Source organism: Nematostella vectensis, chromosome 1 (genome assembly GCF_932526225.1).
Source record: "Nematostella vectensis chromosome 1, jaNemVect1.1, whole genome shotgun sequence".
Classification (NCBI taxonomy): domain Eukaryota; kingdom Metazoa; phylum Cnidaria; class Anthozoa; order Actiniaria; family Edwardsiidae; genus Nematostella; species Nematostella vectensis.
In genome coordinates, this window is record NC_064034.1 from 11,803,864 (window position 1) to 11,831,597 (window position 27,734).

The window sequence follows — 27,734 nt, forward strand, 5'->3', positions numbered from 1 at the left end:
CAGTCAGCAAACATTGATGAATTAACAAAAACAAGAAGCTCGAGCTTCCGTTGCAATCCCTGACGAAAGGTTCTTTCTTAGCTTTATAAAACAACTCTTGATATTCTACCAATCTGTTTATAAGTATCGGATACTTGCGCGCCTTAGCTGCGAATCATATCCTTGTGTGTTCAGTCCGTCTTTTTCTTGGCCCAAAAGCATACGAAGTGAAGTCATCACTTGATAGTATAAACTAGTGATTGGCACGCACCCATTCTCGGCAACATTCCCATTAAAACCCGTTCGTTCAGCAATCTTCTGGCACTTCTCGCTGCAAGCCAACTGAACTTGTCACAAAAATCCTCACCCGTCAACGACCAATATGACTGCTACATGGAACTTGAACGGGTTTCAAATGGTAAGAGCATCTCTTTTTTTTTTTTTGGAAAGGCGTTTCCTTAGTCTTGTTGTTGGCATGCAACATAGGTAAAAAAAAAAAACACTTTTTTATTTTGGGAAGCTTGCCTAGTTCTTCTCATCTTTCGGGTGCTTTTGCTTTGGTTACAAAAACGCCATTGATACAGCCCCAATGACGTTCTTTATCAATGCGATGCTTTCTCTGTAATTCGCAGATTGCTATTTTTCTTCACAGCAGTAGAGAATGTTTCACTTGTTTATAAATAAAGCTGCTTAGGGGTTGTAATAATCGTCTGTTACCACCTATTTTGAACAATATCATTTCTCCTTTAGTCGTTCGTGTTCCTAACTGGTGGTTTAATCGTCGATTTCGATCTCTTTAAATATTTATTTCCGAAATAGATTCGTCATCATTACGCGCAATTTGTTTCCCTACAGTACCTAGTAATTCTAAGGTCAAATGTAGACCAGAAAGAATAAAATATGACAGGGAAAAGTGCCTTCGATTTAAGTCTCACTTGATTTCTTTATTAAGTTTATGTTTTGTTTTTAATTTTGTTTTCGACAAATTTGTAATTAATCTCTCTTGGAATAACTGTACCCTGTTTTTATCTTATTTTAACTAATCAAGATCGAAGAAAATAGCTCTGATTTCGAATGCTTTTGTTTTAGCTTTAGATATATAGCTGTTTTCAACGAGTTGCTACCTTAACTTATTGCTGAAGCTAAGAAGTTGTTTTCGACTTCATGGCATTGATAGCCATACCCTCAACCTTGGACGCGCCCACAAAAGAGACGCACACCCTAACTTGGTCTATACTTTTAGCGCGATTTTAAATTCGGGTAAATAGAATTTTACATTGCAGGAAATTTCCCTACGACAATAAAATGACAACCGTACTTCGGTCCCGTATGGCTTTCAGAGTGTTTTCAGTCCACTCTCGTATCTACACGAGTCTGTCAGACCTCCCGCTTGTACCACTCTCGTATCTACACGAGTCTGTCAGATCTCCCGCTTGTACCACTCTCGTATCTACACGAGTCTATCAGATCTCCCGCTTGTACCACTCTCGTATCTACACGAGTCTGTCAGATCTCCCGTTTGTACCACTCTCGTATTTACACGAGTCTGTCAGATCTCCCGCTTGTACCACTCTCGAATCTACACGAGTCTGTCAGATCTCCCGCTTGTACCACTCTCGTATCTACACGGGTCTATCAGATCTCCCGCTTGTACCCACTCTCGTATCTACACGAGTCTGTCAGATCTCCCGCTTGTACCACTCTCGTATCTACACGAGTCTGTCAGATCTCTCGCTTGTACCACTCTCGTATCTACACGAGTCTGTCAGATCTCTCGCTTGTACCACTCTCGTATTTACACGAGTCTGTCAGATCTCCCGCTTGTACCACTCTCGAATCTACACGAGTCTGTCAGATCTCCCGCTTGTACCACTCTCGTATCTACACGGGTCTATCAGATCTCCCGCTTGTACCCACTCTCGTATCTACACGAGTCTGTCAGATCGCCCGCTTGTACCACTCTCGTATCTACACGAGTCTGTCAGATCTCCCGCTTGTACCACTCTCGTATCTACACGAGTCTGTCAGATCTCCCGTTTGTACCACTCTCGTATCTACACGAGTCTGTCAGATCTCCCGTTTGTACCACTCTCGAATCTACACGAGTCTATCAGATCTCTCGCTTGTACCACTCTCGTATCTACACGAGTCTATCAGATCTCTCGCTTGTACCACTCTCGTATCTACACGAGTCTATCAGATCTCCCGCTTGTACCACTTTCGTATCTACACGAGTCTATCAGATCTCCCGCTTGTACCCACTCTCGTATCTACACGAGTCTGTCAGATCTCCCGCTTGTACCCACTCTCGTATCTACACGAGTCTGTCAGATCTCCCGCTTGTACCCACTCTCGTATCTACACGAGTCTATCAGATCTCCCGCTTGTACCACTCTCGTATCTACACGAGTCTATCAGATCTCCCGCTTGTACCACTCTCGTATTTACACGAGTCTATCAGATCTCCCGCTTGTACCACTTTCGTATCTACACGAGTCTATCAGATCTCCCGCTTGTACCCACTCTCGTATCTACACGAGTCTGTCAGATCTCCCGCTTGTACCACTCTCGTATTTACACGAGTCTATCAGATCTCCCGCTTGTACCACTTTCGTATCTACACGAGTCTATCAGATCTCCCGCTTGTACCCACTCTCGTATCTACACGAGTCTGTCAGATCTCCCGCTTGTACCCACTCTCGTATCTACACGAGTCTGTCAGATCTCCCGCTTGTACCCACTCTCGTATCTACACGAGTCTATCAGATCTCCCGCTTGTACCACTCTCGTATCTACACGAGTCTATCAGATCTCCCGCTTGTACCACTCTCGTATCTACACGAGTCTGTCAGACCTCCCGCTTGTACCACTCTCGTATTTACACGAGTCTGTCAGATCTCCCGCTCGTACCACTCTCGTATCTACACGAGTCTGTCAGATCTCCCGCTTGTACCACTCTCGTATCTACACGAGTCTATCAGATCGCCCGCTTGTACCACTCTCGTATCTACACGAGTCTATCAGATCTCCCGTTTGTACCACTCTCGTATCTACACGAGTCTATCAGATCTCCCGCTTGTACCACTCTCGTATCTACACGAGTCTATCAGATCTCCCGTTTGTACCACTCTCGTATCTACACGAGTCTATCAGATCCCCCGCTTGTACCACTCTCGTATCTACACGAGTCTATCAGATCTCCCGTTTGTACCACTCTCGTATCTACACGAGTCTATCAGATCTCCCGCTTGTACCACTCTCGTATCTACACGAGTCTATCAGATCTCCCGTTTGTACCACTCTCGTATCTACACGGGTCTATCAGATCTCCCCTCCCGCTTGTACCCACTCTCGTATCTACACGAGTCTGTCAGATCTCCCGCTTGTACCACTCTCGTATCTACACGAGTCTGTCAGATCGCCCGCTTGTACCACTCTCGTATCTACACGAGTCTGTCAGATCGCCCGCTTGTACCACTCTCGTATCTACACGAGTCTGTCAGATCTCCCGCTTGTACCACTCTCGTATCTACACGAGTCTGTCAGATCTCCCGTTTGTACCACTCTCGTATCTACACGAGTCTGTCAGATCTCCCGTTTGTACCACTCTCGAATCTACACGAGTCTATCAGATCTCTCGCTTGTACCACTCTCGTATCTACACGAGTCTATCAGATCTCTCGCTTGTACCACTCTCGTATCTACACGAGTCTATCAGATCTCCCGCTTGTACCACTTTCGTATCTACACGAGTCTATCAGATCTCCCGCTTGTACCCACTCTCGTATCTACACGAGTCTGTCAGATCTCCCGCTTGTACCCACTCTCGTATCTACACGAGTCTGTCAGATCTCCCGCTTGTACCCACTCTCGTATCTACACGAGTCTATCAGATCTCCCGCTTGTACCACTCTCGTATCTACACGAGTCTATCAGATCTCCCGCTTGTACCACTCTCGTATTTACACGAGTCTATCAGATCTCCCGCTTGTACCACTTTCGTATCTACACGAGTCTATCAGATCTCCCGCTTGTACCCACTCTCGTATCTACACGAGTCTGTCAGATCTCCCGCTTGTACCACTCTCGTATTTACACGAGTCTATCAGATCTCCCGCTTGTACCACTTTCGTATCTACACGAGTCTATCAGATCTCCCGCTTGTACCCACTCTCGTATCTACACGAGTCTGTCAGATCTCCCGCTTGTACCCACTCTCGTATCTACACGAGTCTGTCAGATCTCCCGCTTGTACCCACTCTCGTATCTACACGAGTCTATCAGATCTCCCGCTTGTACCACTCTCGTATCTACACGAGTCTGTCAGATCTCCCGCTTGTACCACTCTCGTATCTACACGAGTCTGTCAGACCTCCCGCTTGTACCACTCTCGTATTTACACGAGTCTGTCAGATCTCCCGCTCGTACCACTCTCGTATCTACACGAGTCTGTCAGATCTCCCGCTTGTACCACTCTCGTATCTACACGAGTCTATCAGATCGCCCGCTTGTACCACTCTCGTATCTACACGAGACTATCAGATCTCCCGTTTGTACCACTCTCGTATCTACACGAGTCTATCAGATCTCCCGCTTGTACCACTCTCGTATCTACACGAGTCTATCAGATCTCCCGTTTGTACCACTCTCGTATCTACACGAGTCTATCAGATCCCCCGCTTGTACCACTCTCGTATCTACACGAGTCTATCAGATCTCCCGTTTGTACCACTCTCGTATCTACACGAGTCTATCAGATCTCCCGCTTGTACCACTCTCGTATCTACACGAGTCTATCAGATCTCCCGTTTGTACCACTCTCGTATCTACACGAGTCTGTCAGATCTCCCGCTTGTACCACTCTCGTATCTACACGAGTCTATCAGATCTCTCGCTTGTACCACTCTCGTATCTACACGAGTCTGTCAGATCTCCCGCTTGTACCACTCTCGTATCTACACGAGTCTATCAGATCTCCCGCTTGTACCACTCTCGTATCTACACGAGTCTGTCAGATCTCCCGTTTGTACGACTCTCGTATCTACACGAGTCTATCAGATCTCTCGCTTGTACCACTCTCGTATCTACACGAGTCTGTCAGATCGCCCGCTTGTACCACTCTCGTATCTACACGAGTCTATCAGATCTCCCGCTTGTACCACTCTCGTATCTACACGAGTCTATCAGATCTCCCGCTTGTACCACTCTCGTATCTACACGAGTCTATCAGATCTCTCGCTTGTACCACTCTCGTATCTACACGAGTCTATCAGATCTCCCGTTTGTACCACTCTCGTATCTACACGAGTCTATCAAATCTCCCGTTTGTACCACTCTCGTATCTACACGAGTATATCAGATCTCCCGCTTGTATCACTCTCGTATTTACACGAGTCTATCAGATCTCTCGCTTGTACCACTCTCGTATCTACACGAGTCTGTCAGATCTCCCGTTTGTACCACTCTCGTATCTACACGGGTCTGTCAGATCTCCCGCTTGTACCACTCTCGTAACTACACGAGTCTGTCAGATCTCCCGCTTGTACCACTCTCGTATCTACACGAGTCTATCAGATCTCCCGCTTGTACCACTCTCGTATCTACACGAGTCTATCAGATCTCCCGCTTGTACCACTCTCGTATCTACACGAGTCTGTCAGATCTCCCGTTTGTACCACTCTCGTATCTACACGGGTCTGTCAGATCTCCCGCTTGTACCACTCTCATAACTACACGAGTCTGTCAGATCTCCCGCTTGTACCACTCTCGAATCTACACGAGTCTGTCAGATCTCCCGCTTGTACCACTCTCGTATCTACTTGAGTCCATCAGATCGCCCGCTTGTACCCCCCCCCCCCCCCCTCTCGTATCTACACGAGTCTGTCAGATCTCCCACTTGTACCCACTCTCGTATCTACACAAGTCTGTCAGACCTCCCGCTTGTACCACTTTCGTATCTACACGAGTCTGTCAGATCTCTCGCTTGTACCACTCTCGTATCTACACGAGTCTATCAGATCTCCCGCTTGTACCACTCTCGTATGTAAACGAGTCTGTCAGATCTCCCGCTTGTACCACTCTCGTATCTACACGAGTCTGTCAGATCTCCCGCTCGTACCACTCTCGTATCTACACGAGTCTGTCAGATCTCCCGTTTGTACCACTCTCGTATCTACACGGGTCTGTCAGATCTCCCGCTTGTACCACTCTCGTAACTACACGAGTCTGTCAGATCTCCCGCTTGTACCACTCTCGAATCTACACGAGTCTGTCAGATCTCCCGCTTGTACCACTCTCGTATCTACTTGAGTCCATCAGATCGCCCGCTTGTACCCCCCCCCCCCCTTTTCGTATCTACACGAGTCTGTCAGATCTCCCACTTGTACCCACTCTCGTATCTACACAAGTCTGTCAGACCTCCCGCTTGTACCACTTTCGTATCTACACGAGTCTGTCAGATCTCTCGCTTGTACCACTCTCGTATCTACACGAGTCTATCAGATCTCCCGCTTGTACCACTCTCGTATCTAAACGAGTCTGTCAGATCTCCCGCTTGTACCACTCTCGTATCTAAACGAGTCTGTCAGATCTCCCGCTTGTACCACTCTCGTATCTACACGAGTCTGTCAGATCTCCCGCTTGTACCCACTCTCGTATCTACACGAGTCTTTATCAAGAAAATTGAGCCAAAAATTGTCGTTTTTTGCCAAACGCGGTCACTTCCATATAAGGAAACTAATTTATTCCTTTTTGGAAAAATCTGCATGACTCTTGTAATTTTTAAGTTGAGCGTACCCCAGGGGCTTCGTAAACTTAATGACTTGTAACCAGAAGAGAAAAACAGTTACTTTGACCATCTTTAGTGAGTTGAGAAGGTCCCTGAAAAGAAATTAAGTTTCCTCGGTAACAGACCCCCAAAACGATCCCGCTTGTACCACTCTCGTATCTACACGAGTCTGTCAGATCTCCCGCTTGTACCACTCTCGAATCTACACGAGTCTGCCGATCTCCCGCTTGTACCACTCTCGTATCTACACGAGTCTATCAGATCTCCCGCTTGTACCACTCTCGTATCTACACGAGTCTGTCAGATCTCCCGCTTGTACCACTCTCGAATCTACACGAGTCTGTCAGATCTCCCGCTTGTACCACTCTCGTATCTACTTGAGTCCATCAGATCTCCCGCTTGTACCCAGGTTGTACCCCCTCGTATCTACATGAGTCTGTCAGATTTCCCGCTTGTACCACTCTCGTATCTACACGAGTCTGTCAGATCTCCCGCTTGTACCACTCTCGTATCTACACGAGTCTATTAGATCTCTCGCTTGTACCACTCTCGTATCTACACGAGTCTGTCAGATCTCCCGCTTGTACCACTCTCGTATTTACACGAGTCTGTCAGATCTCCCGCTTGTACCACTCTCGTATCTACACGAGTCTGTCAGATCGCCCGCTTGTATCACTTGTATCTGCACGAGTCTATCAGATCTCTTGCTTGTACCACTCTCGTATCTGCACGAGTCTTTCAGATCTCCCGCTTGTACCACTCTCGTATCTACACGAGTCTGTCAGATCTCCCGCTTGTATCACTCTCGTATTTACACGAGTCTATCAGATCTCTCGCTTGTACCACTCTCGTATCTACACGAGTCTGTCAGATCTCCCGTTTGTACCACTCTCGTATCTACACGGGTCTGTCAGATCTCCCGCTTGTACCACTCTCGTAACTACACGAGTCTGTCAGATCTCCCGCTTGTACCACTCTCGTATCTACACGAGTCTATCAGATCTCCCGCTTGTACCACTCTCGTATCTACACGAGTCTATCAGATCTCCCGCTTGTACCACTCTCGTATCTACACGAGTCTGTCAGATCTCCCGTTTGTACCACTCTCGTATCTACACGGGTCTGTCAGATCTCCCGCTTGTACCACTCTCGTAACTACACGAGTCTGTCAGATCTCCCGCTTGTACCACTCTCGAATCTACACGAGTCTGTCAGATCTCCCGCTTGTACCACTCTCGTATCTACTTGAGTCCATCAGATCGCCCGCTTGTACCCCCCCCCCTCTCGTATCTACACGAGTCTGTCAGATCTCCCACTTGTACCCACTCTCGTATCTACACAAGTCTGTCAGACCTCCCGCTTGTACCACTTTCGTATCTACACGAGTCTGTCAGATCTCTCGCTTGTACCACTCTCGTATCTACACGAGTCTATCAGATCTCCCGCTTGTACCACTCTCGTATCTAAACGAGTCTGTCAGATCTCCCGCTTGTACCACTCTCGTATCTACACGAGTCTGTCAGATCTCCCGCTCGTACCACTCTCGTATCTACACGAGTCTGTCAGATCTCCCGTTTGTACCACTCTCGTATCTACACGGGTCTGTCAGATCTCCCGCTTGTACCACTCTCGTAACTACACGAGTCTGTCAGATCTCCCGCTTGTACCACTCTCGAATCTACACGAGTCTGTCAGATCTCCCGCTTGTACCACTCTCGTATCTACTTGAGTCCATCAGATCGCCCGCTTGTACCCCCCCCCCCCCCCTCTCGTATCCACACGAGTCTGTCAGATCTCCCACTTGTACCCACTCTCGTATCTACACAAGTCTGTCAGACCTCCCGCTTGTACCACTTTCGTATCTACACGAGTCTGTCAGATCTCTCGCTTGTACCACTCTCGTATCTACACGAGTCTATCAGATCTCCCGCTTGTACCACTCTCGTATCTAAACGAGTCTGTCAGATCTCCCGCTTGTACCACTCTCGTATCTAAACGAGTCTGTCAGATCTCCCGCTTGTACCACTCTCGTATCTACACGAGTCTGTCAGATCTCCCGCTTGTACCCACTCTCGTATCTACACGAGTCTTTATCAAGAAAATTGAGCCAAAAATTGTCGTTTTTTGCCAAACGCGGTCACTTCCATATAAGGAAACTAATTTATTCCTTTTTGGAAAAATCTGCATGACTCTTGTAATTTTTAAGTTGAGCGTACCCCAGGGGCTTCGTAAACTTAATGACTTGTAACCAGAAGAGAAAAACAGTTACTTTGACCATCTTTAGTGAGTTGAGAAGGTCCCTGAAAAGAAATTAAGTTTCCTCGGTAACAGACCCCCAAAACGATCCCGCTTGTACCACTCTCGTATCTACACGAGTCTGTCAGATCTCCCGCTTGTACCACTCTCGAATCTACACGAGTCTGCCGATCTCCCGCTTGTACCACTCTCGTATCTACACGAGTCTATCAGATCTCCCGCTTGTACCACTCTCGTATCTACACGAGTCTGTCAGATCTCCCGCTTGTACCACTCTCGAATCTACACGAGTCTGTCAGATCTCCCGCTTGTACCACTCTCGTATCTACTTGAGTCCATCAGATCTCCCGCTTGTACCCAGGTTGTACCCCCTCGTATCTACATGAGTCTGTCAGATTTCCCGCTTGTACCACTCTCGTATCTACACGAGTCTGTCAGATCTCCCGCTTGTACCACTCTCGTATCTACACGAGTCTATTAGATCTCTCGCTTGTACCACTCTCGTATCTACACGAGTCTGTCAGATCTCCCGCTTGTACCACTCTCGTATTTACACGAGTCTGTCAGATCTCCCGCTTGTACCACTCTCGTATCTACACGAGTCTGTCAGATCGCCCGCTTGTATCACTTGTATCTGCACGAGTCTATCAGATCTCTTGCTTGTACCACTCTCGTATCTGCACGAGTCTTTCAGATCTCCCGCTTGTACCACTCTCGTATCTACACGAGTCTGTCAGATCTCCCGCTTGTACCACTCTCGAATCTACACGAGTCTGTCAGATCTCCCGCTTGTACCACTCTCGTATCTACACGAGTCTATCAGATCCCCCGCTTGTACCACTCTCGTATCTACACGAGTCTGTCAGATCTCCCGTTTGTACCACTCTCGTATCTACACGAGTCTGTCAGATCTCCCGCTTGTACCCACTCTCGTATCTACACGAGTCTTTTAGATCTCCCGCTTGTACCACTCTCGAATCTACACGAGTCTGTCAGATCACCCGCTTGTACCACTCTCGTATCTACACGAGTCTATGAGATCTCCCGCTTGTACCACTCTCGTATCTACACGAGTCTGTCAGATCTCCCGCTTGTACCCACTCTCGTATCTACACGAGTCTTTCAGATCTCCCGCTTGTACCACTCTCGTATCTACACGAGTCTGTCAGATCTCCCGCTTGTACCACTCTCGAATCTACACGAGTCTATCAGATCTCCCGCTTGTACCACTCTCGTATCTACACGAGTCTGTCAGATCTCCCGCTTGTACCACTCTCGAATCTACACGAGTCTGTCAGATCTCCCGCTTGTACCACTCTCGTATCTACTTGAGTCCATCAGATCTCCCGCTTGTACCCAGGTTGTACCCCCTCGTATCTACATGAGTCTGTCAGATTTCCCGCTTGTACCACTCTCGTATCTACACGAGTCTGTCAGATCTCCCGCTTGTACCACTCTCGTATCTACACGAGTCTATTAGATCTCTCGCTTGTACCACTCTCGTATCTACACGAGTCTGTCAGATCTCCCGCTTGTACCACTCTCGTATTTACACGAGTCTGTCAGATCTCCCGCTTGTACCACTCTCGTATCTACACGAGTCTGTCAGATCGCCCGCTTGTATCACTTGTATCTGCACGAGTCTATCAGATCTCTTGCTTGTACCACTCTCGTATCTGCACGAGTCTTTCAGATCTCCCGCTTGTACCACTCTCGTATCTACACGAGTCTGTCAGATCTCCCGCTTGTACCACTCTCGAATCTACACGAGTCTGTCAGATCTCCCGCTTGTACCACTCTCGTATCTACACGAGTCTATCAGATCCCCCGCTTGTACCACTCTCGTATCTACACGAGTCTGTCAGATCTCCCGTTTGTACCACTCTCGTATCTACACGAGTCTGTCAGATCTCCCGCTTGTACCCACTTTCGTATCTACACGAGTCTTTTAGATCTCCCGCTTGTACCACTCTCGAATCTACACGAGTCTGTCAGATCACCCGCTTGTACCACTCTCGTATCTACACGAGTCTATGAGATCTCCCGCTTGTACCACTCTCGTATCTACACGAGTCTGTCAGATCTCCCGCTTGTACCCACTCTCGTATCTACACGAGTTTGTCAGATCTCCCGCTTGTACCACTCTCGAATCTACACGAGTCTGTCAGATCTCCCGCTTGTACCACTCTCGTATCTACTTGATTCCATCAGATCGCCCGCTTGTACCCAGGTTGTACCCCCTCGTATCTACATGAGTCTGTCAGATCTCCCGCTTGTACCACTCTCGTATTTACACGAGTCTGTCAGATCTCCCGCTTGTACCACTCTCGTATCTACTTGAGTCTATCAGATCGCCCGCTTGTACCCCCCCCCCCCTCTCGTATTTACACGAGTCTGTCAGATCTCCCGCTTGTACCCACTCTCGTATCTACACGAGTCTGTCAGATCTCCCGCTTGTACCACTCTCGTATCTACACGAGTTTATCAGATCTCTCGCTTGTACCACTCTCGTACCTACACGAGTCTATCAGATCTCTCGCTTGTACCACTCTCGTATCTACACGAGTATATCAGATCTCTCGCTTGTACCACTCTCGTATCTACACGAGTCTATCAGATCTCTCGCTTGTACCACTCTCGTATCTACACGAGTCTATCAGATCGCCCGCTTGTACCACTCTCGTATCTACACGAGTCTATCAGATCTCTCGCTTGTACCACTCTCGTATCTACACGAGTCTATCAGATCGCCCGCTTGCACCACCCTCGTATCTACACGAGGCTTGTATCCACTCTCTTCTGTATCAGGCTACGATCACTCACCGACGATCGAAATAGTTAGGCTAAGTCAATTTAAGCTCGTAGGGACAATATATTGATAACGCTTTACAAAAGAAACTTATCCAGTTTACCAATTTCAAGCACAAGCCAATAAGCAAAAAAACAACAACAAAACCGGTCATTTGATATCTAACAAGAGGTCCAAGCTGTTTTTTTTCCTCCTATATAGACTATCAAAAATTTTTAAATCAAATAACCTAATTTTGCTTAATTAACGAGGAAATAAAAGTTCGAGTTAAGAATATGGTCAAGATAAACAAAACAAAAAGTTCGATTTTCATCGGAAAGTTTGAGTTATCCAAACATTGAGTTACGCGAGTTCAAATAAGGGAAAACTAGATCAAAATCCTAGAAATGTCTATCCAAGTTGAAGTTAACAAGGAGCACGAGTTAGCGGGGTTCTAATGTTGTACCACGTTTTGCCCTTCACCACGTGTTTCTAGCCCCACCTTTCCCATAATCACGTGCCTCTTGTCGCGTGTTCCCAACACCCATCAGATCTCGTTTCGTGCTGAGGCCAAACCGCTACGTTGAATGTACCGCGGCGTTGAATGTAATTTAAGTGGAGGGTCAAGGAGGTTACGCCTCGAAGACATCATGAGCTCCGCAGACAGTGCTGAATAACGTATGCGCATGCGCGTGCTCTGGTGAAAACAAACACCATCGCTGTGTTGAATCGTTCGAGTAAAGGTACGAAAGGCTGACTTCAGTCGCTGTTTTGAAAAACTGTACAGCATTAAAACCATACTGTACAAAAAGATGACATATTTTTTTGGTAATTAGGGAGTCATAAAGAAAATTATAGCCTTATCTTTGCGCTAGTTTTCTAAGCATTCGCCAAAATGTGACGGTTCGCCGGTAAAAAGCCGCCATTTTAAAACAAAAAAGGCTGGTTTAACCGCGCGGTACTGGAACTAGTCTTGCGTTTTTCAGCACTGGCAGCTCCGCATTGTTGGCAGTGTTGCGTCTGTTAGGCTCAGAGACTCAACGAGACTGCGGTAACTTTGCACGTTTTTTTTTACTCGATGAGTCAGGCTAAAAAGCTATTACATGGCCTTGTATGAATTGATAGACTTGCTCGTTACAGTCCATTCTCCTTTAACGGAAACTCTTGGCCGACAGCTTAATCATATCCCCTTTGACGCAATTCAAACTCGTAAGCAGATGCATGATGCTATCGCCATCACCGGAAACATGGCTATCAAGCGCGTCATTATTATTTATATTTTGCAAAATTTCGCTTAACTATAACGTGATAGTATAATATTCAAACACTTATTTCGTAAAAGAAACATCGTCCCGAACCTCACTAACTGGAACTAGGTTTTGGATTCAGCTTGTGGAAACCTGCAGGACCTCGCTAACTCGAACTATGTTTTGGATTTAGCTTGCGGAAACCACTGCAGAACCTCGGTTACCCGGACTATTTTTTCGTCTCCTCGAGCACATCCTACTTGTTAATCCGCTTCTCTGTTCTCCTCGTTTTTCATTCCGTTTGTTTGTTATTCTCGGGTGAGCATAAGAATCACGATGATATTTTGTCATAAACTATTAGCCGTCAGGGCAACGCAAGACGGAGCTATTGCGGCTGCGGAGGAGTCTGACAAGCGGATGCTTTTCTAATCTACCTAAGGGTGCGGTTCTCTTACGGGAGAGTTAAAGTATACGTCACACCATATATGCATATCAGCGCGAAGTTTTAAAGGAGCCTTATATAAAAACACAAAGTATTTATGTCGCAGCGGCTGTGAATCAGCAGGTGCCGCTAGCCTTTGGGTCTTCGGTGTCCGTTTACTCATACGATGTTTATTTTAGGGCATTTCGCCTTCTTATTGTGAGCAGATATTTCCTGGGCCCCGTGCACGACTCTGATAGCGCTCTTTCCGATTGAACTTGGTTAATGAAAGTATAATAGGATGTTCTTAGATGGTTGTTTTCGAGATTTCAGCACATGCCTTTTCCAATATCGAATAAAAGCAATAACAAAGGAGTGATAGCTGACAATTCAAACAAGTGTAGCCAATACATTTTCGATGAAGTTTTAGCAATAAAGTATCAAGTTTAGTCTGAGATGGTTATTTGAAGTTTGTATTTTTAAATATAAATAATAACATAGGAGTGGCCGGTCGACATTTTTATGTCATGTGAAGATGTTTCTGCAACCAACCAGCCATTTAATTTCGTTGCCAGTCGAGAATAAATCCTACATAAATTGAAATAAACTATCTTTATCGAAGTCCTGCAGCCTTTAATCTTCCCGTTTATTGCAAGAATGCATCACAGATAAAAGCGAATATACACGTAAACACCAGTTCGATTTTCATTCTGTTTAGCGCACATAAATTAAGTCCACGCGATCACATAATGTAAAAGCTTTATTCCAATCACGCCGAGCCAAATGGTTTTTTAAGCTGCCATCTTTGCACTACGATTGTCTGGCGCGCTGGAACTCGTGACTTGTAAGCCACCGCCTGAGTGTGTGCGCTTGTAAGCCAGTGCCTAAGCCCAAGCGCAAGCCCACCCCCCTTTATCCGCTACTGATAAGAAAGTTACTGAGTAGTCTTAGGTAACAAGATCAATTTGGCCCTCATTCTCATCCCCTTTCCCCGATTCTCACTCAGATTCAGACTATCAGAGCTTACGGTTCGTCATAACTTTTTTCGCCTCGCCGTGTTCCTATCTCGTTACCAGCATGTGATATGACCCACTTCTAAAAACACTCCAGTTTTTAAAGTCTGACATTACAATATCAGTTGATTATACTGTCTGATTATACTATATTGTACCTCTTATCAATATTGCGGGTTGGAAGGCCATCACCAAATTTAGTTTGTAATTAATCATGCCATGCTTCTGCTGTTTGCCTAATATAGTAATCGTAGACATCTTTAACGAGTCACCATTCAGTCACGAGTGGCTATTTCACTTACTTCCTGTTGTGAACATACTTACGAAGCTTTAAATTGGTGAGATAGATTGACGAATTAGCAAAGAGCTAAGAATAAAATAAGAGTTACACGCCCATGAATAAGACTAAACAGATATTTTTTTTACGGAATCGTTTGCGTATATAACATGACATTGTTCAGTAGCGGATCTAGGGGAAGGGTTTAGGGGATTTACCCCCCCCCCCCCTTTTGGGCTGCCAGAAAGCCATATGTAACCAGAAAATTACTCCCTCCCCCCTTTGTTACTGAGCCAAACCCCCCCCCTTCAGCGAAAAGCTAGATCCGCCCCTGTTGTTATAAGAAGTAGTTATGTTAAGAGTAAGCGAGCGATGCGGGCGAAAGTCCCGTGATAGGACAGAGTTGGGTAAGGAATGAGGGACTCATCACTTGGGGTCACGACGCACCAGAAGTATCTTTAAAATCGAACTCGTAAATCATGTTATTGTAGTGTGACGTAAAAAAGACCCTCAATTTTACGATACTCCATCGAATAATAACCTTAATTTAACCATGGCATTTACTTCTTCCGACTAAACATGCATTAAAGTGTATGAAAAACGATCGATTAAACGATATCCTCGATTTTACCATACGAATATCTTTACCTAAGCACAAAGAAGTATGACCTCAATAAAAAGATAAATCCGTTTGATTATGTGCCTAAAAAGACCTTTAAAAGAAAACGTCGACATTAATGAGTTACAGTGGCATGTTAAAGCTATTGTATATATACAAAGTTCATTGATGATTAATTAACAAAAGATAAAAATAGTAATTTATTAAAGGGTGATTTAAGGAAAATAGTGGATGATGGCAAATAGGGAGGTGTGGATTACTCAACGGTTTCTCATCTCGCCAGTTGAGGTCACCGGTTCTAAGAGTGGCAATTTAACCCCCTCCCCCCATAAAAAAATCCTGATTGATGCTGATGTAAGCCTGAATATTTGCCTGGTCGAGTTGTTTTCAAAAACGGAAATACTATTTAGTTTATTTAGTACTGAAATACTATTCAGTTTATTTAGTACTGAAATACACTGTAATGTATTTGTCCTCTTTTGTTCTGGGCTTGACTATTACACTTTCAATTACATTTTGTTGCACGGGGTTTTAAAAACTGCACTCTAATGGCATTTATTTCTATGTGATGAAAACGCAGACACAAAAGGGTAGTCTAGATTATACTGTTATGCGTATTTTTGCGCATGTTTTATCTTAGAGAGGAGATAACATTTTGAGAGCTTTGAAAAGCTATTTAAAATTCGCACATTTAATGCAGCGTCATTTTAAATTTGAACTTGGCCGTTATTATCGAAGAGACAGCCGAACATCGTGAGAACACCAAACTTGTTCTTTCAATGATGTGAGGCAAAGAACAAAGAGGTTTAGATCGCATAAAAAAGCACCGTTTTGTTTGGTCTGGTTGGGAAGCACAAACAGTAAAATTGTGTTTTCGCTTCGTCTAATGGCTCCGGACCCCACCCAGCTCATGTAACAAGATGAGTTTGACTCCATTTGATACATCCGTTAGTATTGGTAATTATAAGCGTGCATTTGGATAGAAAAAGTTTCTACATGGATCCAGTGACATATTACAAGAGCTAAGGGTGTCAAGTTGATTTTAATTGATCCGTGGTCAGTGAACTACTTCTCGACCCCACACACCCAACGTTTTTTTTATAAACACGCCCCTCGTTCAGTACTAACAGTGATCACGTGTGACAAATGATTATTGATATTGTCAGTAAAAAGCTTTTTAGAATGATAGAATAAGGATATTGTGTATTTCAAACTAACAAATACGGTGTCACCCTATAATATGGATGACTTTTTTACAGTTTTCTCGCGACTATTTTGATAGGGGGTGGACCTTCGCATTATGTGAATGAAATTTCTAAGCGGATACACGAAGGAAAAAAACATTCAATCTAAAGCAATAATTGTGACGGAAGAAAAAAAAACTTCCATTAAAAAAATTGTGACGTGTAAAGTCTTGGCAGTTTTTTAGCGCTACTTTGAAGTATTCTTGAGGTATTTGTTGAACAAAAGCACTACTCGCAACGGAAGATTCCCTCGCGATTTACTCGTCTGCTGGCTTATTGGGTCAAGAAATGGTAATGTAGTGTTTTGCTCCTTCTAAAATATCGGTAAGCCGTGATAATTGAGCTAAGACCAAAGAATAACCTAGCCCCATATGTTTTCTTTTTGCGAATGTTAGGATGCGTTTGATCTCGATCCCGATTTTCTAAGATACAAATTCGGTCCAAAAGCTTTTTTTTATTTGTTGCCAACAACGTGTACAACAAGCCACTCAATATGATACAAATCACCACGGATGACTTGGTTAACTAGCCTGACCACGAGAAAGGCTCTCTCTAGTCTGTCTTCAATAATTTGAATTTTGGGATTTATCATATGGAACAAGGAGGAGTTTTTGATGAGAAGACCTAATTTCTGGCGGCCAGGGGATACACGCTCACCTAACTTGTTGGCGCCCTAGTACGCGCCCGAAAAGGAGCGAAAATTAAAAATACTTTTTTTTAAAGAATTAAAAATATATATTTTATTTCAATTAAATTTTATTTAACAATTATTTTGTATAGATAAAAATAGACAACAACGTGTATTTCAAGCCACCAAATAGGTACATCATTATGTAACTATTTTCCCAGAGGATTTGGGGGAAAAACGCGATTAAAACAATAACTATGACTAGCGCCACATTATTTTGACGACTTTTTTTGGGTGTGTTTTCAAACATAGACGTAACATATTTACTGGAAGTTATAGCATCCATACTATGAACGAACAGGGTATTTTTTCCAAACAAATAAATGTGACGTCACGTATATGCAGTCAAAGTTCTTTTTTTATTGCCTAGGCGTGTAGCTAAGATCTGGGGAGGTGTTGATATCCCGGGATTTGGCGATTCTTCAAAGCCTGTGTGTTTCGTGGCCGTGAATAAGAAATGGGGGATGGGGGGGGGGGGGGGGGGGGTGCGCGGTCCCAGGCCCTCCATATTCGAGCGACCTTGGCGAAGCAGAAATTTAAATTTTTTTTATTGAAAAAAAAAATGGTTGAATTTGTCCTCGTTTTCTTCATCATGACTCAATGACGAGACGCAAGATAACCAATGAAGGAGCATCTAGTATCTTTGCTTTATTCTGAGTAGGATAATCAGCTTTTCCAGTCTTTTTTCGTGGCCGCAAGGGGACTTAAAGTCAAAGTAGTTGATCCCGACCCGCCCACGTCACGAGACTGTGCGCTGCCCGCGTACTTCCTGCGCAGAAAACCCGAACAAGGGCTTACGCTTATCAGGGGTCAAGTTATTGACTTCTATTGGCCATGTACTGGTGATTACAACTTAATTGGACACCTCTGCATTCGGCCCGACATTTCCGCCCGTTCCCCGTAACAAATAGGAACACTTTTCACATTTTCGATGTTTACTTCCATTATAGACAACCTACAATCTTCATCAGACAGTTCTTTTTCCGCTTCATGTCCTTTTAAAACCCTAAACAAACTGTTTTCTACTTCTATTGCGAATTATTATTGTCTGGTATTGACTAAACTTGTCTGTTATTCTTTTGGGGGCGCTTGTTTCCGGTAAATTGTAGGCTCAATCGGCGCGTGCCCTTTCTATCTTGACAGTCCGCTCTATTCAATTGGCCGCTACGACAGGTACATTTCACACTTTTTCACTCAAATGTATATTAAATACATTATTTGCATAACTATATCTTCAACTTCTTTTAACGCTACCCGTATGAAGAGCATTCCTACAATGCGGCACTTTGCGAAGTTCGTTTGTAATCACGTATACTGCTTCCGATAACAGAGCTCATCGCTTATTTCGCCGACTTTCCTTTGCCCCCTTCGGCCCCTCTGAGGCTAATACGTGCGCTGCTTAGTGGTGCATATCAAGCTGGACACATCGGCAGTCGCGAGCAAACATTCGTCTCAAGTGCCAAGACGTGGCTAAATAAGATATTACATGCTTACACACTCCTAAACATGGCCTATAGATTACAACGGCTGATACATGTGACCGTTCTATAGAGTGGAGGAATGGGGGTTCTATGTACGGAGGCCTCGGTAGCCTCACGTCTCGCGATTAGACGTGATAAAAATATCGAGCTCGCGGTTTAGGAAATCAGTGGTTGTCCGACGTTTGGATAAACGATATAATAGATGATATTTTGTCCAGCTGATTAATTATCTCTAGAATAACCCTTACCTCGCTGTAACCCTCTTAATGTATTTCGACGCTGGAAGTTTAATTGTATTGAAGTGCATTGTATGTAAATGATGTGTTTTTGTCTGATGCGCTTTAGTTTCGAGTTTCCGTTTTCTCGCTACGTTTCTTTAGCTTCTTTCTGTACGTCAATTCTCACTTCCTGCATTTTGCCCCCAAACAGGCGTAGGTCGCGTAAATCGATGCTAAAAACCCTATCCCATGGTTTGAGGCCTTGAGCTCTTTGCTGCGTACCGGAGAGGATCTATTTCCGGTACCGTAATCAACGTGCCTCTATTGTTCTCGGCGCGTGCGCTGATTGGCTGCCGCTTGACATGCCTGCAAAATAAATGTATTTAGTGACAAAGTGACACGAAGTAAACAGAATGCGTAGATTGGGTGAAAAAAATCATCATGTCTTCACATGGTAGCTCAGAGTTAGGATAGCAGTCGAGCGCGTAACACTGCAGCAATGGTGATGAGCGGAGATACCGCGTCCGCAGTAGAGTACATCAAAATGGCTAACCCTGGAATTTTCGACCAACAGGACGAGATCCATTCGTTTATCGAGTCTCTACTGCCCCACGTCAAAGCGTTCGCGTATACCTGGTTCAATCTGCAAGCTCGAAAACGAAAGCATTACAAGAAGCACGATATTCGTATGACACCAGCGGAAGAGCGGAGATGCAAAGAAGAGTTGGATGCCGAGGCAGACGAAGTAAAACACAAATGGGCCTCTAGACTGCTAGGCAAACTGCGCAAGGACATTCTCGCAGAGTGCCGCGAGGAGTTTGTTATGGCGATTGCGGGAGGCAAGCCTGGTTCCAGTTGTCGTTGCGTCATTTCAAATCAAGATCAGAAAGGCAAAATGCGTCGAATCGATTGCCTGCGACAGGCGGATAAAGTGTGGAGGCTAGACTTAGTTATGGTGATTTTATTCCGTGGGATACCACTGGAAAGTACGGACGGGGAAAGACTCGGAAAATCCGAGTACTGTCGACATCCAGGGCTGTGCGTTTTACCCAACCACATCACAGTAACTGTAAGGGAACTGGATCTTTTCCTTGCAAATTTCATGTGCAGTCGAGGTAAGAGCCTGTACGGTTGCTAATATGTCAACCGAGAGATGGGAGAGATGCAACCGCGTTTACTTCCTCGAGAGTAATTTCAAGTGAGTTTTAATATGGTTTAGTGGTTGTTTATACAAGCTGCCCTGCAAGTTTCCGCAAATTTACCTGCTCATTCGCGCTAATCAACAAGTTGAATATGAGTTGCTCGTTAATAATTCAAATGCTTCTCTGTTTAAGTTCTCGTTTGCCTCTTTTACTACCCAAATAATTCCCGTTTTCCGATCCATACTGGGAGTTAGAGTTTGTTTCCTATCGTTGACTTTTTCTGTCTTGTTTTGCAGAGCACAAGGATGATGCTGACACACAAGTTTCACGCAGCTCCACTGCTGAAAGAGATACCCAAAAATGTGAGTATTAATGTTTAATTTGTTCTCAGCTCTTATGCTAATCGCTGAAACGACCTGTAGACTTCCCTCAGCCATTTGTTTTGAGGTACTGCAGCTCACGTTTGTTCGACTGCACGGACGTGTTGTTGTTTTGACACCGTCCACGTGCTGTCGTTTGAGTTAGGCAAATTGCTTTGCTCATTACGCTTTTGTTCCGATTCTCGGCGCGAACCGTTGTTTAGCACGCGCGAAACTCACTTAAATGTCACCAAATGAACGATTTGTACACATTTACACGTTTTTTAATGAATTATCAGCCGTGCTAGCTCTATATTAGAGGAGAATAATTGAGCGCGGGTATTTTTGTTACAAGAAACGCGCGATTTTATATGCTTGTCAATTTTGCGACCTTGGTAGAGTTTGAGTTGTGAGTGCGTTTGCTTTTACTAGTGGATCTACAAGATAATACTCTGCAGTATTGTCGTTAATAAAATCTCTTAAAGTTATGTAAAGATAATGTCATAATGTTGAACAACAATATAGGTACTTACGAGAAACTCAACGTAAATTATTGTTTTTGTTTTGCGGGAACCCATTTATACGTTACAACACTATACAGGGTTTGATAAAAGGGAACATTTTAACTAGCTTTCCTTTGTAATTTTGCACTTAATTACTGTATAGTTTGCGTGAATCTGTGTATATTCTATCTCATAAAAAATATCTTATTAGCTATAAAATAATAGAGGAATACTAGACATTAACTTTAATATTTCATGAGCTCGTTATTTTAATTTTCTGCTCGCTGTTCGCTGTCTTTTTTTACGGAAAATATCATGCAAACCACGTCAACATAAGTACTAACAAGTTAAGATGCATCTACAAATTGGAATAAAACAGCTTCTCTCAAGGACCACAAAATGTAAAATAAGCATTTTTAAATGGAGCCTTCCTGTTTTTTTTTTTCTTTTCTATCGAATAACAGCGGGCCATAACAGCGCGGCATGTCCTCCGCTCCGTAGACCCAAACTTCTCAGTACGGCTCTTGATGCGTGCTATGTCCTTTGAGATTATAGCAAACCAATGCACAGCAAGAATCTGGGTCTATGCGTTACTCTGTTTGGTTAAAAGTCTGTAAGCTCCGCTGCATATGGGGAGCTTTGTTTATTTTGGTGAAAAAAGGAAGTATTGCTTTTACGCTCCCACCCTTCAAAATCCTTGGGCATTGACTGAGCAGTTCAAAGGGGGTTAAAAAGACGCAAAGTTTGAATGAGCTAGCGCATTCCTGGACTATTATTCACTACAGCACAACATAAAGCACATTAGGCTCTAGTTAAGTAACCCTATATCTTTACAGATGAACTTAACCTACAGATCATGTCAATAAAAAGTCCTGACGTGACTTCGACATTTGATAGCATTGTTGCACATGCCCTAAGAGCAAGATTTGGACCTAAATTTTACTGCGTATGCAAGGTCAAAAGTCTTTGGCTTCCTTAATTTTGCTTCAAAATTTTGAATCCTTGTTCTGAAACATAGAAAGTTTCTTTAAAGCTCTCTGATTTTGCTTCCTTAACCCTGAGGGTCATGTAACCTTGGATTTTTTAGTAAACATGTGATTTGAGTGGCGTTTTGGCTTATTGTAGCCTTGTATCTGTTGACAGTTCAGGCTCTTTGTGTTCAACCTCTTCTTAAGCCTATTGTCCTTGCACAAACTCAGCAAAGCTGTCAAACTAATAATTACCATATTAATGTCTCTAACAATACTTATTGTTTTCTTGCTAAACTGTTTTAAATTGTTATTTTAGCATTTTCTCCACATATAACTATACGGAATTTCTTAGAGACATATGGCTGACCTCAGTCATGAGAATTATGTTTCTGACAACCCATTTTGCTCACAGGATACAAAGAAAGAAGTTTTTATTGGTTGAGTGCAAGGTCACTCCATTTAAATTGTTGTTTCTGAGGGGAAGTGGATCTGTTGACAGAAAGGCTAGAATGGCTCCTGTCAGATAAGGGATGGATAGCATTTGAGAGGCCCCTACTGGCTTAGCGAGGATTTGCTGATGAGCTTTGGCATTTTTGTGGTTTTCGTGTAGGCTGCTTTTGTTGAACCACAGAACAGTTCTCAAGTGGCAGTTCCCTCTATTGTTCTGCCCTAATCTTGCAGACAGCTGTACCCCATTCCTCCTTGAAAAATTCTCTTTATAGTAATAATTTTGGTGTAATCTTTGGTCTGATTATATTTTAGTATACAAGAAGCTAAGGTTCTTGATGTCTCATAATTTTTGCTTCTCATACATTTAGTCCTAGATTTCAGATAGTTACCAATAATTTTGGAAAATGTTGCTGTCTATACTTATCTTTTGTGATTATTTTTTTCCTGTACCCCTCATGGCTGGAAGTAGAAATAATACTGCAAAATAAGGGCAATATTATCCAGGATGCTTAAATAACTAAAAAAATGTCTCATTTTGCACAATGTTTTTATTTTGCTATAAAGTTAAACCCTAGACATATTTGATTAAACCTTAATTTAATCCCTTTTATGATGTCACAATAAAGCAGGTGGTTCACCTTCCTATAATATTTTTTTACTTAATTTCTAAATAATTTTATATGGCAAGAAAAACTGTTATTTTTTAACTCTCTACATCATACACTAGGGCAAAAAGGACATTGCAGAGATATCTCTTTGCAAAATAATGAATAAGGCTTTATGCATAGTATGACAAATATGCTTAAAGCAACAACATGTTCATGGTACTTAAGCTACAAATTAGTTGTTATCACTACCTGTAATTGTTGACACAAGATTCCTTTTTTATTATTTTCACTTGGATGAAATTCATATTAGCTGAGGACACAAAAATAATGTTTACTTTTCTATTCTCAAGGTGTGCATGCTTATGTTCTTGAAACCTCTCTCGTTATAAGATCCCCTAAACAAAACACTAATGAATTAATGAGTGATTTTATCACTTTCTTATTTCAGTGGCTGCGCTGAACAACTTTGTGTTGTCTGGTGTTTTCTCTGTGACAGAGTTATACCAGTATTCAAAAAGTGAGTTCAACATAAAGGAATTTCATTCTAACTCAAGGATTTTAATTCAAATTTTAAATCATGGAGATTTTTCGTTAGAATATTTTATGTGAAATGAAACCTGCTTTTACTGGTAGCAAGTGGACAAACAAAATACCACTTGATGAGTTTGTGTCAACATCTCTCATGGTCTCCTTATATTAGATGCCAGGGTAATAAGAAGCCTTTGACAGGTGTTAGCATCCAAGGTTAGAGGTTTGTTGTGGAAAAACAGAAGTGTTTAACTGGATGATTATTAAGATTTTTTTAACCTGACCAGAGCCAGAATATCAGAGGTTTATTACCTCTGCTGCTGTTGGAACATCATATCTTGTTATGTTTGCAGCCCAACTGTAAAAAGTTAAACTGATTTTTGTAAGACAATTGATGGTTCAGAAAAGTAAAACCTTCCCCTCCCCTCCCCTCCCCCGTACCTTGTCTCAGGCTTGTTATTCTGAATGGCCAGGTAAAATCTTCCGAACAAGTTTATGGTGATTTTACTCAGTGATTTGGTTGCATTTTTTTATATAAAATTAGAACCTTTACCTTTGGCCTTTCTTGTGTTTTAATTGCTTTATTGTAATTCCTTGTTATATTTGTTACCTTAAGCCCCAATTCACTGTGGTGGTCAGAGTCATGCCCATATGATGATCCCAAGCCTTGAAAGTCCCACGTTTCCCCAAGAATCGAACCTTGAGCATCAGTTCCCTCATGCCTTGAACATCCACCAGAGATCAGATCCTTTCGAGATGAGGTACCGTAAAAAGAGCAGAACCCTTGGCTCCATATCATCTGTGAATGAAGACGTGAGTGATGAGGACTACGCCCATTCCCCAGCAGGCTTTTCACCGCAGTCAACACAGTGGCCAAATGACATTGATCAAAGTAGGTAGCCTCAACTGTAAAAAGTAAAAATGCTTATGATTTTGCAATTCTTCAATAGCAATAAAATACTGCGTTCTAGGGGTCAGGGGGGGTGCATATGCCCTCTGCACCTACTCATGGCTATACACCTGAGATCCTATGTATCAATAAAACGTGTGACCTGATGACTACACTGCCACAGCCCTGAGATGGGTGACTGTAGTACCTCTATTAATAGGCCACACTTCAGACTTATAAGAGGTATTACTGTAATTATGCAAAGGGTGTAAGAAAAAAACTTCTTTTTTTGCAGCCCAAAGGGTTGGTTCAAAGATACAGTTTCCTGCAGCAGAGACAGCCTTTGTCTTATTCCTTAGTTCTTTTGTGTGTTCTCTATCCTTCAGAATCCATTTGAGACATGTGTATCAATTTATACCTTGCATTGCAGTTTACAAGGGCTAATGACTGTATCATGTAATTTATTCTCAGGTCCTGGACATTCTCAAGTCATGCCCTTCCCAGTAAAAATCAAACCAGAGCAGAACTGCAACAGTTATAACATTATGGACCAGCAGTCCAATATCTCATGCTGTGCGGTTAACGACCCTCAGTCACCATCCATCAACTCATACAATAACCAGCACCAAGTGCAAGGACGTCCCATGGTCTCTCCTGACTACAACAACAACATGAATGACGCCTTCATGCATGCCATGTCGGCAGGCAAAAACATGAGCATTCACCCTCAGCAGCAGGCATTTCAGTTCAGAATACCCACTGGACCGCTTACAGTTGGTGAGTAGAGTTATGAGGGACCTTAAGATTTCTGACGGTAGAGAGACAACAGTGATTTTCTAAAAAAATGCAGGTAGGACACAATGAAACCTTTCATTTGTACCACTTTCATATTCATTTGTTCATTCTGTTCATTTAGTTTTGCCTGCAAGCCTCAAATCTCTTGGGATATGCCTGTGGTAATTTTCTATTTTCAAATTCTAGGTTCTGCTCCTGGCAGAACTGGGCCAATCACCGCAGAATACCTACAGATGCTGGACCGCCCAAGGTCAAGTTCGGTCCCAGTAGCACGACAAATGGGTCTCAGTCCCTCCGCAGTGATCCCACCTCCGGCCAGATCGCAGAGCCTGGTGAATGGCGCAATGTCTGGAAGTGGAGGAAGCAGCAGTAGCATCGCAAGCTCTGATCAGATGGTGTCTTCACCTACCAGGCATTCACCTGTGTCCACAAGTCCATCTAGGCGAAGCCCTTCAGGCATAACCCTCAATACAACGGTACAGATTATTCAGGTATTTTAAACGTAGTCTCATGATGATGGTGTGCTCCTACTGTAGATGATACTTCATTTTAAATGTAATTTTGATGGTAATTGTAATGCTGGTTATTATTGTGATAGAGATGTTGATGTGTTATTGGTTGTGATAGCGATTATTTGATTATGCTATTCAGATGTTGTGGATTATGATAATATCCATGCACACAAACAACTGTAAACATCCATCACTCATTTAATGACTTATATTTTTTTGGCATTTGCTCCCACCAGGCCCCTGTAACCAACCAGCAAAGCCTCAGTTCGCCAGTAAACAACCAAGCTCCCATGGCCTACACTTATGCCAACTACAATTCCAACAACATGGGAACAACGCTAAGCCCCACCCTCCCTATGGGTGGGTGCAGGACCTCAGGTGCCATGCAAAGATGGGGACACCAAGTGTCAATGTTGCAAAGTACTGGTGGAGTCTCTGAAGAGGAACAGAGTGAATATAATCAGATTGTGCAGACGTTGAATGGCCTGCATCAGGAGCAGGAGAACATGCTAGACAGTAAGTCATTGCACCCTAGAGATTTTTGGGGGGTTCATGTCCCTTACAGTTTATTATTTTCTTTTTGAGAAAGTGATATGAGCCTTCAAATTAATCAAAACATGGCTTTATGTTAAACACAATTTATCACCTATTTACCCTTACCTGCAGATGATAGAAATTTCTACCAAGTCCCGAATCATTCTGAGCCAATGGATGTTGCTGGGTCAAGGGTAGCTCAGTGATCATTTACAGATGTATGGAATGTAATGAAGCCCTATTTCCACTTGTCGACAATCAGACATTCAGAACAAGGCCAGTACCAGACATTGCCACAAAGGTATTTCCAGGAAATTATTTCAAGGATGCATTCCCAAGAAGCTATTCCCTGGAAGTTATTTCCAGGAGGGCAATTCCATGAAGGGTTCTACAGTCTGGTCAACTATAGCCAGAATTAAGATGGCCAGTGTTGTTGTTATACATGAGGTACATGAGGTTTTGTTTGAGGTAAGCTGTTACAGGAACTTCTTGGAATGGTGTGAGGTCCATTTGTACTAACTCCTCACTCTTCCATCATCCTTTAGGTTAAAATGTTGGCATATTACAAAGCTATGTAAATATATTTTACTACAAATTTATACATAGAATTACAAACAATAATTTATTAGATGCACTATTTTAATATAATGTTGCCATAGATGTTGATAGCTTGTATTTATATATTGATTAGTTTTATATGATTTAAAAGGTTTATACTCTATAGTACTCTAGAATACTCTAGTATACTCTAGAAGCTTCGCTTAAGCCGCCTACATTTTAAACCTGATGGATTGAATCCTTAGTTTTCTAAGGCCCAAGGAATGGTGTAGTTTCATGCGTGAAAATGAACCAAACCGATTGTTTCATCTTCATTCGCATGCATTTGCATTGGCCTCACCTAAGTCCAGTGATTCATCATAGCCCAGTTTTTTTTTTTTTTTTTGCCATCTGGTGTTGAATACAAATTTCATTTTCTTCATCAAAGTGGCTTTCAGGGCAATGGAATATTCCTACCAGAGAAAAAAAAAATTTCTTTTTCCATCATTCTGATAGCGTTCATTTTTAGATTTGTAGATTCGTCGGTTTGGTATTAATTTAAAAAACCAGGAAAAAGTATTGATTACGTTCTCATTTCTCACATTAGACATATATGCTCGTTTGCTAGTCGTGGGAGGAAAAATCTATAAAAGTTTGGCATTCGGACTCTGCTAATCAATAAGAAACACACATGATGCCACGTTATTATCTACTCTTTCGAAGGAATCTTGTTTTATAAGGAAGAAATGCACATAGATACATGAATATTGAGTTAGAGAAGATGTATGTAAAAGTGCAAATTATTTATAGTTGGAACAGGTAGATTTTGTAGAGATGATTCTAGACACTTTTGAGCGTTCATATCCCAGGGTTGTAATTGCTCGATAT

At 43.2% G+C, this 27,734-nt stretch overlaps 1 protein-coding gene and 1 long non-coding RNA gene across 4 annotated transcripts; one reads left to right on the forward strand and one right to left on the reverse strand.

Moving 5' to 3' along the window:
* LOC5517439 (nuclear factor 1 C-type) lies at window positions 1–27,525 on the forward strand. 3 transcript variants are annotated; one of them, XM_001637407.3, is made up of 9 exons: window positions 1–397; window positions 19,593–20,133; window positions 20,457–20,522; window positions 23,500–23,568; window positions 24,196–24,471; window positions 24,940–25,245; window positions 25,450–25,754; window positions 26,012–26,291; window positions 26,442–27,525. In XM_001637407.3, exons 1-9 carry the CDS (start codon window positions 362–364, stop codon window positions 26,513–26,515), a joined length of 1,953 nt encoding a protein of 650 aa, XP_001637457.2. In that variant the 5' UTR covers window positions 1–361; the 3' UTR covers window positions 26,516–27,525. The 3 variants fall into 3 exon arrangements, with proteins under 3 accessions (XP_001637457.2, XP_032217791.1, XP_032217792.1); XM_032361900.2 differs by lacking the exon at window positions 1–397 and having other exon boundaries at window positions 19,370–20,133; XM_032361901.2 differs by lacking the exon at window positions 1–397 and having other exon boundaries at window positions 19,370–20,133; window positions 25,450–25,739.
* Window positions 18,237–20,681, reverse strand: LOC116601184. Its single transcript, XR_007313585.1, has 2 exons — window positions 20,281–20,681; window positions 18,237–19,384 (listed from the first exon to the last, which is right to left on the reverse strand). It is a non-coding gene; the product is annotated as an uncharacterized LOC116601184 (long non-coding RNA).
* Window positions 27,526–27,734: the final 209 nt, after the last annotated feature.

Excerpts from the sequence above, each read along its gene's own strand:
- LOC5517439 (XM_032361900.2), top strand. The coding sequence starts at position 19,518 with ATGGTGATGAGCGGAGATACCGCGTCCGCAGTAGAGTACATCAAAATG. Across the intron at positions 20,134-20,456 it reads AAATTTCATGTGCAGTCGAG|AGCACAAGGATGATGCTGAC; the intron begins GTAAGAGCCTGT and ends CTTGTTTTGCAG. Across the intron at positions 25,246-25,449 it reads CACTGGACCGCTTACAGTTG|GTTCTGCTCCTGGCAGAACT; the intron begins GTGAGTAGAGTT and ends TTCAAATTCTAG.